The sequence below is a fragment of the Panthera uncia genome, chromosome A2 (genome assembly GCF_023721935.1).
Source record: "Panthera uncia isolate 11264 chromosome A2, Puncia_PCG_1.0, whole genome shotgun sequence".
In the NCBI taxonomy this organism is placed as follows: Eukaryota; Metazoa; Chordata; class Mammalia; order Carnivora; family Felidae; genus Panthera; species Panthera uncia.
Genome location: NC_064816.1, coordinates 13,068,897 through 13,078,733, shown reverse-complemented (window position 1 = coordinate 13,078,733; position 9,837 = coordinate 13,068,897). Strand labels below are relative to the sequence as shown.

The window sequence follows — 9,837 nt, the reverse complement described above, 5'->3', positions numbered from 1 at the left end:
GGGGGGGGGGGGGGGGGGGCAGGGTCACCAGGGCCTGGATAGGCAGGGAATGGTCCCCAAATAGGTGGTTGCCAGGGAGACAGTACTACCCCACCGTGGTGCGCAAGGAGCTGGGGGTGGCTCTCCCAGCTACAGTAACTTCCTGTGTTGTGGCCCAAGCCCCCTCGGCACAGAACCAACCTATTTCTGATACATGCTCCTTCCCCCCCGCCCCCCAAAAGCAGAAATCACTCCACCCTATCACACCTGTGCCCACAGGTAGAGGGGCTCCCAACTTGGAGGGTGGGGTGGAGAACAGGGTGAGTGGGGCACTCAGCGTGTCTAACCAGCCACGGGGACCGTGGGTGCCTCCCTGGGGATGGGTCCTCTTGGCTGCTGCTGTCTTCCATCAAATCCTCAGGAAGGACCCTAGGGAAGAAGCCACTGGCCAGAGAATAGCCACCTCCTCACCCTCTGGCCTCACAGCCAGTCCTGCCCAAGGCCCCTCCCAGGGTGGGGCGCGAGTCCACCGCGTGTAGGAAGCACTTTGCTTCTCAGAGTCCAGCGGAGACTGGGGCTGCCTGGCCCGGGACGAGACGGTGCTCTCTCACCGCCCTGACGTGCAGGGAGAAGCCGCCGGAAGCTAAAACTGAAAACAAAAATCCTCCTCGCGATCCCGTCACAGGTGTTGATCCTAATCTTGAGATGTGTTGGCTTGTTTAAACTTCGTTCCTGGAAGCTTCTCACATCTTCCAGGTCCACCACTAAGATTTGAGAGACAAACTCAGGAAAGTATGTTTTTCAGTACTCCTTTGAAAGAATCTTTAAAAAACAAACAGAAAAACCCAAAACACCGTGTTTTCTTTAAATGAAACCCTCTTAGAACACAGGCAGCGTGACCAGGGCAGTTTCAGAGCTGGTGTGGACAGAACCCACACCTCCTCGGGGCTCTCCCGGCATGGCCGCCCCAGCAAGGAGCCTGCTCGGCACAGAAATGCGAAGTTTTTCCTGCTAAAACGTAGTCCCCTTTCAATAAAAGAGAAACAGAAAGAAAAGAACAGAGGAAAGGGCTACTCTGAGATGAGGGTCTTCCTCCCTCCGCCCTGGTCGCAGACCCAGGTGTGGACGCGGCGAGCGCTGGGCCTCCTTGGCGAGCGGGGCTGGCAGGGCTCGCTGGCGGGCGGTCCTCCGTGGCCGCCCGCCTCCCGCTCTCCCTTCTCCTTCTCCTCGCCGCCGCGGGCCAGCAGTGGGCGCTCGCTCTGTCTCGGGCTCCTCTCTCCCTCGGGTGCTCCTCTCCCTCTCCTGTTGCTCACAGTGGTGCTTCAGTTTTAGCAGTGGAAAACAGGTATCCATTTATTTTTATTTTTTATTACCCAGAATAAGATGCTGATGGACTAAGCCACATAGCTTAGCTCTTCCGCCGCCACCTGTGGGGAGGGAGGGAGGCAAGGGGCCGTCAGAGAAGGCAGAGCCCCACGCAGCTGGGCAGCTAGAAGGTGCGGGGCTCTTCCCCCCACTTCCCTTTGCACCCGTGAAGCGGAACCTCAGAAGCTGGGTGCCCAGACTAGTGACTCCCCACCCAGAGAGAAGGAAGCCGAGAGTTTAAGGGGCCTCCTCTGTCAGCGGCACCAGCACCCCACCTCCCCAGCACATGCACGGATAGGGGACCGGGCCCATGCTCGCCCAGCTCTGGTCACGCCACAGTCAGGGGAACCATATGACAGGGCTTTCAAGGAACCCGGAAGGCCCTCCTGCAGAGGTGCCCCTCCGCCAGGACTCCCACATCCAGCCCTTCCTCGCTGAGTTCTAGGACTCTCTCAGGAGGGACTATGATGCAGAGACGTGTGTATGAAGCTCCCATCCTCCCACTGCCATGAGCAGATGTACAGGGAGAGAAAATGACAGTTCAAAGGACAAGCTGGCCTCTGGGGGTCTTGAGAGCCCTCCCACGCATTTCCCAAATCTCCCATCAAATCCAGTTACTGGTGACGACCTCCTGCAGGGATCAGCTTGCCTTCTAGTACTGGGACAGCCCTGTCACTCCGCCGTGCTGGTACGCCCGCTCCCCTTGGTACGTGGAGTCTTGCGACAGCGCCACATCAATCTGTGACTTAAACTCATCGCCAAGGTAACTGTCCTGAAAAACAAAGTTGGGGAAATAAGCACCCGAGCAGAGGATGTGCTAAAATCCTTGCAGCCGCAAGAACCTGCTCCATGTCTGGCCCCTCACCAGCCCCAGAGAAGGATCTGGGCAGCTCGCTTCTGAAGCCTAAGCGGCACAGGACCCACACTGGTTACCTTTTGACAGAACACAGGTAACCCGAACCACCGCTTAAGACAAGATCGGAGAGGTAATGTTCCAGACCCCACAGTACCCCCTGCCAAGGGTAGGATACGTAGGAGGCCATCCTTCTGAGAGGCGTGCTCAGGCCGCTAGAGGGGAGCGTGTGAGGTCTGCATATGGGGAGGGCTCCTTCCGACTGTCCTGACTTCTCTGCTGCTGGCTCACCTGGGACAGCTCGGGCTGGGAGAGGCCGGGCTGGCTCATCTGGGAGGGCTGGCTCATGGAGATGTAGCCCTGTGTCAGGGCGCCCTGGGAGAAGGGCTGTGATGCCACATCCTGGCTGGCCTGGCTGTTGGGGAGATTCGTCTGGCTGGGTCCAGGGAGCCCAAAGCGGTTCTTCTGGCGCCCCCCACGACCAGTCTTGCCTTTTGGGGTACCCCGGCCTGAAAGACAGCAGTCCAGGGTTCCTTGAAGGAGGTCTGCACCTGACAGACCGGCCCAACCGCTCAAAGCCCAGATGTGAACAAACTCCGACACCAATGCGCTTTGTCCTCGGTGCTGCTGCCTGGCGCGCTCACCTGCGGCTGGCCCGTTGGCTTGTCCAAAATACCCTGGTGGTGGCATGGGTGGCATGACCAGGTTGAAAGGGATGGGAATGTTCATGGCAGCCACGTGGCTGGGTCCCGCACTGATCATGCCGATCTGGTCGTGGGTCTGGAAGTACATGTTTGAGGGCCGGCCTGCAAGACACAAGGTAGACAGCAGGTGTCACTGGCCATATCCAAACGAGCCTATTGCCTGGCCCCCAAATGGCAGTCGGAATGGTCGGAATGTCCATCTTGTCCTGTCACTGCTCTGACTGCCACAGCATTTCTTCGTGAGGTCCTGTAACGAGGCCACCTGATACAGAATCTCACAACTCAACCCCCACTCTCGATAGCCTCCCTGGGGCTGGCTCCTGGGAACAAGCTTTTCTCTCACGGGATTTGGAGAATCAATGGCTTACAAGCATCCAAACTACACTTCATTTCCAACTGGGGGGGAAAAAAAAGAGTCCTTTGTAGGGCAAACTTTTTATTCGTATTACACGCACCCCCGTCTCCACCACTCCACGGAAAACCCCGGAGCTGACAGACTAGTGGATCCTACGAAGGCAAAGGCCCCCCGGTACCCCCAAGGCTAGGGATGTCCCAATCTGCACAGAGCTGCCCTAGGGGCTGGGGAGCCAAAGTGAGCTGCTGAGGCACGAGAATGTGACCTTCTGGTCTGCCCCCAAGGGTCGAGAGCCTCAGCTGGGCCCACAGTGCGCTCAAGGACGAAGGATGGGCCCAGAGTACCCTCAACTACACGACAACTCACTGGATGTGCCAATGAGATTTGTCACCTGAACCCAGCAATCGGAGTTAACAGGCAAGCGAGGAAAGGGGGTTCGCCCACTTCACACAAGACCAGCTGCTAGGGCATACCTGGCCCCAGGATGGCCAGTGAGTACATGAGGGGACAAGGCTCAATGTAAAATGCGGGCATGTGGCCCCAAGCACCTGGGCGAGGCTGTCACCTTCTGTAGAGACTGGTGCAGGGAAGCGTCCCAGGAAGCAGGGACCCGGGGAATGAATGGGAACGATCTAGACACTGGCTCCAGCAAGAGGAGGTACTCCATGCAGCAAGAGTTAAGGCTCAGCCTTAGGACACAGAGACCCCACACAAGAGAGCAGTCTGAGAAAACAAGCAGAAACTTGGGGAAGGCAGTGAAACCAGAACCAAGACCGTGGGGGGCCTGGAGGTGCTGCAGGAGTGCCCCTCCCGCTGAGGAGGTGAGCAAACGGCGGGGTGGGTGGGGAGCGCTGTGGCCTGCGGCACGGGAGCAAACGGGCAGCGCTACAGTATTTGCCTGGAGACCTCTACAAGGCAGAGCTATGGTATTTAAAAAACATTTTGTATTTAGAAACGGACAAAGACCAATTCTTTGATTTCAGGCAAGGGAAAGCAAGAAGGAACTCTCTTCATCAGGCAGGTTTCTGTGGACTGAGGTTTGGGAGATCACCCCAGGAGTGACCGAGCCAAAAGGTGCAGGCGTGGGAATGATCAACATCCACAGGGCAGTGTGGTCCCCCCCACAGAGCAGACTCACCCTGGCTGCTCCGATCATAGACTGATCCTGGGATAATGGCCTCCCGAGCATCATACATGGCTGTTGTCATGAAGCGGGCTCCCTGCAAAGGGTTTAGATAGGTGAGGAATTTATCACCTTGACACAAGGAAGAACTTTCTGAAGATGTGATGGCTTGGCCACCTTCCAGGCCATGACTAGGCCAACGCTGAGGCTTGCTGGGCCTTGCCCACCCCTCCTCCACAGATCTGGCCTTTGGTGCTGAATGTTTGTCTCCAGGCTTCACATCAAGCAGCATCACCGCTTCTAAGTCCCCCAGAGCACCCCGGCTTCACAAGGTTTCCTAACTGCCTGTGTTCAACTCCTAGGCGCCACCCATGACTTTGCATCCCTAAAGGCTATGTCCAAACAGGCCTAAGAATGCTTGTGAGACCTGGGCCGGGAGAGCTCTGGGGCAAAGGCCAGCGTGATCACTCCAGTACACACACACGTGTGTTCACCCTCGGCTCACACCTACTACAGGTCATACCTGCCATTGCCCATTACCATGTGCCAGGACACCGGCCTGGGGAGAAGGGGGTTCTTGGCACAGTCTTCCTCCACCCCTTTCTGGCCACCCGCAGCCAGTGCTCACCGGGTTGATGGTGTTGACCAGCTTCCTGGGCTTGCTGAACTGCATGAGGCTCTCCCGAAGGTTGTTCAGGGGCCCCTCCACCAGCACCTTCTGCTCCTTGTAGTAGTTCAGCAGGTGGTTCCAGAGCGGCTGCTTGGACAAGGCCTTTGGGTTGCCCACGATAATGACCCCATACCTGCAAGGTGTGGGCCCAAGAACGCGGTGTTCAGGGTTCTGCACGGTGAGCAGAACACCACGAAGAACAGTGAGGAGAGACTGAACAAACTCAAAATCCACATCCAAGGTGAGAGGAGCCAAGCCCAGGCCGCTCTCCTCTCATCCCACCGACTAAATCCCTCCCCAGACGCCTGGCCTGCCTGTGACAGTGCCCAATGTGAGGCCTGGGGATGGACAGGTAGGTTGCTGGTCATGGTGACCTGGCAATGGAGCCCACCCTGCAAGCTGCCAACAGTGCACTGGATAGATCTGCAGGCAGTTTCTAAGGAATCCAGATGTCAAAACACAACAATGAGCAGATGAGCTCACAGACGAGTCTCTCCGCAGCCATAAGTCGGCCTCCTGGGAAGTTATCGGCAGTCCCAGCAGACTCTGTGGCCTCAGGAACCCTGACAAGCTGGGGCATGGAACTCAACACCCAAGCCAGGGCCTGGCTTCTGGCAGATGCTCACCCTCACCTAGCCGTGGCAAGACCCCCAAGTTGAACTTGGACCCCCACTGTTGGCCACCAAACGAGAGCACCTTAGAAGGGGGGAGGGGGGTAACAGACAAAAACCAAGATACCCTGCCTGACAGGGGAAGGAACCAACGTATGAGGGCAGCTGTGGTCTGGTTTTACTCAAGGGTGACACAGGAGGCCACCTAATTCTCTGGGTGCCCTCTGCTATCATCACTGTTTCAAAAAAGGTTACACTCCAGGACCAAAAGATTAGATTTCATGGATTAAAAGTCTCTACAGGGACACAACCCATGCTACTGCGTTTTGATCTTAGGTCAAAAGGGCCGAGATGACACGTCCCACAAAACTGAGGCCACAGAAACCCAACAGGACAATAAACAAAAGTGTCTTGCAGGGAGGCATTCTTTCTAGATTGCTGCTTGTGAGTGCTCTGACCTCAGGCTGCTAAAGCCCCACCCCGCCCTGTAAGGGTGTGATGTGAGGACTAATCACAGGAAGAGGACGACCAGGCAAGGATCAGCTCTCGGGTGGACCCTCCCAGCTCCAGATTCCAAGGGAAAAGTCCATCTGAAGAACTCCCATGGCAGGAACGAGGCACCCGACCACTGGCAAGGTCCAAGGGGACTTAGTCCTCCATACCTTGCTCTGGTCAGAGCCACATTAAGCCGCCTGGGGTCGTTTAAAAACCCAATGCCTTGGTGCTCGTTGGCTCGCACACAGGAAAGGATGATGAAGTCCTTCTCTCGTCCCTGGAACGCGTCCACACTGGCAATCTCCACCTCCTACAAGGGACACATGGTCATAGTCAGTTGGCTGCCTTCAAGGACCCTCAGACTGTGTGAACTGTGTTGAGACGCACCGTCCCATCCCACCAGTAAGCCTGGGACCCAAAGCCTGCAGAGCCCCCTGCTCAGTGCACCTCTGGGGAGCAAGGAGGGGGTCCCTTTGGCTAGGCCTGCTCCCACTGGGCCTTCCCAGTCCCCAGCCCCACTCTCCTAGCCTTCCTGTGCTTTGGTTGTCTTTTTAACCTTGGCAATTTGTTTCCCAATAATGAAAGCATACATGCCTATCACAAAAAACGTTAGACTGTACCCAAGTTAACAGAAGAGAGACCGCTTGTCTTACTTTGCATTTTAGTTCACTTCCACACAGAGAAATAATTATCTTGTCCTGTATTCTGGAGGTTTTATCTAGGAGCTGACACAACAGTGAACAGCGTTTTCACGACTATGTAATATCCACTGTAAGGCTAATAATGCTAACAACTACACTACAGTGTTCAACCTGGGATTATTTTAAGTTTTGCTCTGAAAACTATCCTGAGAATAACCTGAGGGAACCTGGCGCCTTCACAAAACTATGCCAGTTCACACTCCCGGGCCAGGAGATCAGGTCAAGGTCAGCTCCTATGTGGGGACCCAACAGACCCGATCAGGTGTGCACCTGGTAGAGCTTGGTGTGCAAGGAGCCGCTGAACTGCATGTACTGCACCAGGTAGGAGCGCTGGCCCTCATAGGGTGTGATGATGCCGATCTGGTCAGGCTTGGCACCCGCCTTTAGCAGCTTCGTGGTGATCTTCTCCACATTTGCAGCTTCCGTCCTACGAAAATTAGCCTTTCAGTTCCTGGGCTGTACCGGTGGGCTCCTGAGGCTGTGGGAGGTATGGGGACAAGTCCCACCTCCAGGGTGGCCCTGTGAAGGCCCTGTCCGGCGCACATCATTTACCAAGGGAGTCACAAGGGGAGAGAAAAGGCTCACACGTGGGCTTAGAAATATTTGCTCAACAGGGGTGCCTGGGTGGCTCGGTCAAGCACCCGACTCTTGATTTCTGCCCAGGTCACGATCTCAGTTTGTGGGATCGAGCCCCTTGTAGGGCTCTGCGTGAAAAGTGCAGAGCCTGCTTGGGATTCTTTCTCTCCTCTCTCTCTGCCCCTCCCCTGTTTGTGCACACTCTCTTTCAAAATAAACAGATGTTAAAAAATGAAATTACACTTGATCTTAGCCAAAAGGCCGAGAGATGATAAAAAATAAAATTATACAATTCTTTAAAAGAAAGAAAGGAAGATCTGCTCAATAGAAAAAATACATACTGAAAGTGCAAGATGGAAATAAGATGTTGGTGTAGGTGTCCAAACAGAATGAGGACAAGGAGGGCAAGGGCAAGTTTTAGCACTGGGTTAAGAAATGAACACGTTAGCAAGTGGTGAGTGGCCACGTGCCAAGCTACCAACGAAGCTTGTAAACGCCACAGTTGAGTCTGCTTACCTGTTAAGGTAGGAGGTGCCTGAGCTGGCGATCTCCTCTTGGCCCTGGGTCACGTAGAAGAACATTGGCTTATCAGGTTGGGGCCACTGGAAGTCAAACCCCTTCTTCACTCGATCCGCTGTCATCAGGGAGGGAAGAGGCAACACTCCACATTAGAGAAAAAAGCCACAGCCTATCTGGACTGAGCACAAATGGAGCAACGCAGAGACCGTGACAGCACAGTCAGAGGTACATGATGGAACAGGAAGCAGCAGCCCCGGGCAGGAGCTCCTGGTCCGTGGGACCCTGGGGAGGCCATCAGAGTGGGTCGGGTCCACTGCCCCCAAACACCCAGGATGCAGTGAAGCCATGCATACCAACACCCAGCTGCCTGATGCACAAAGCCAGCTTACCCACTGAACAGATCTCACTGGTTGGTGCTTTCTGTGGCCTGTTTAAGAAACCTCTGCCTACTTCAGGGCCACAAAAATATTATTTTCATCTGGAAGCTTCACTGCAGTGCCTTAAAGGATTCATAAGCCCCTACAATGGGCCTCTGTGGATGACACGGTCGAGTCCACCTCATCCCGTCACAGATCAAGGTCTATGATGGGTGAGTCTGCCCCCAGACTCTGTCTTGGGCACTATGTCCACAGTATCCTGGCAACTGCAGTTTTGCAGTAACTTGTGACATCTGATAGTGTTAAGCCAGCGCCTTCACTGTGGTCTTCACGTTCACCTTGGCCATTCTGGGTCCTAAACATTTCCTTTTAATCTTAAAAACTGGCTTGTCCGTTCATATACCCCACCCATCCCTTTGGGAACTTTGGAGCTGCATCTAATCAACAGATCAGCATGAGAAAAATGTTACTTTTGCATCCAAACAGCCTAAGATCAATGACCCCCTTTGTGTCAAGCTGAGAAAGAGATCACATCCAGGAGCCAACTGGCTAGCTTGGTGGCTCATTAGCCCAGGGGCTGCTGGCAAGCATTTAACCACGGAGGGTGGTGGGGGCAGGGGCCGCTCTATAGCGCCTGCCAGTCTTAGTGCAAATGCTCCTGCCACAGCTGATGTCAGGCCACTCCAAGAATGGGTCTGGGCTGGTGCCAGCACTGCCCTGGACAGGGATCACCTCAGGGCCCAACGGGGCTCCTGGAAGATGGTCAGGTTGTGTTTGGGGTTCAGAAGCTAATCATACAAGAGTGTTCACTCAGTGGAAACTCGCTAAGCTAGGCACTTAGGATTTGGGCACTTCTTTACACTTCAATGAAGTTAAAAACATGAGCTTTACTGGGTGCTGACTACGTGCTGGGCACAGAGGACACAGCAGGGAACCACCACTCCCACTCCCTCTACCCCACAAAGCCAATGCCACGGAAGGAGGCAGAGCAGGGCCGGCAAGGGCCTGAATGAGAGCTAAGTGATGGCTCTCCCAGCTACTGTCAAATTGCAAACAAGCTCCATTTGGCCTGGCCTTTCCTAGCCCCACCACCCAATGGACCAGTGATGTTCTAAGTCTCACGGTGACGGTAGTAATAACAGCACCATCAACTCCCAGGGCTGTACTGTGCAGTGGCTGCACGGCCCTGGTCAGGCGTGCGCTTTCAGCCTCCACCTCACCCCCACAGCAGGCCAGACAAGGCCGACAGGGCAGGCTGCGGCATTAACCAGACATTAAGAACGCCAGTCTCAGGGCCCGTTTACATTCTGAAAAGGTGAGGAATGCAAACAGCTCCCAATTCCATGGGTTGTATCTACTGACATTTACTGTATTTTGAAACCTAGAAATATAAAATACAAATTCCTTTAAACACATTAGCAAAAATATTTTTAACGAAAAGTAGTATGTCCTGCTAATATTATCTCTGAGGTTTTGCTACTCAGTTCACAATTCAGCTGACTCTGCTTC

At 54.7% G+C, this 9,837-nt stretch overlaps 1 protein-coding gene across 2 annotated transcripts in view; it reads right to left on the bottom strand.

Moving 5' to 3' along the window:
* Positions 1-719: 719 nt before the first annotated feature.
* The window catches only part of UPF1 (UPF1 RNA helicase and ATPase), a 36,269-nt gene continuing 27,151 nt past the window's right edge, over positions 720-9,837 (bottom strand). For both annotated transcript variants that reach the window (XM_049640288.1, XM_049640289.1), the window contains exons 16-24: positions 7,949-8,066; positions 7,127-7,283; positions 6,323-6,465; positions 5,008-5,182; positions 4,395-4,476; positions 2,842-3,003; positions 2,489-2,706; positions 1,994-2,116; positions 720-1,406 (exon numbers count right to left, since the gene is read on the bottom strand). In XM_049640288.1, coding sequence (XP_049496245.1) covers positions 1,997-2,116; positions 2,489-2,706; positions 2,842-3,003; positions 4,395-4,476; positions 5,008-5,182; positions 6,323-6,465; positions 7,127-7,283; positions 7,949-8,066 — 1,175 coding nt within the window. In that variant the 3' untranslated portion in view covers positions 720-1,406; positions 1,994-1,996. The remainder of the gene's footprint in view (positions 1,407-1,993; positions 2,117-2,488; positions 2,707-2,841; positions 3,004-4,394; positions 4,477-5,007; positions 5,183-6,322; positions 6,466-7,126; positions 7,284-7,948; positions 8,067-9,837) is intronic.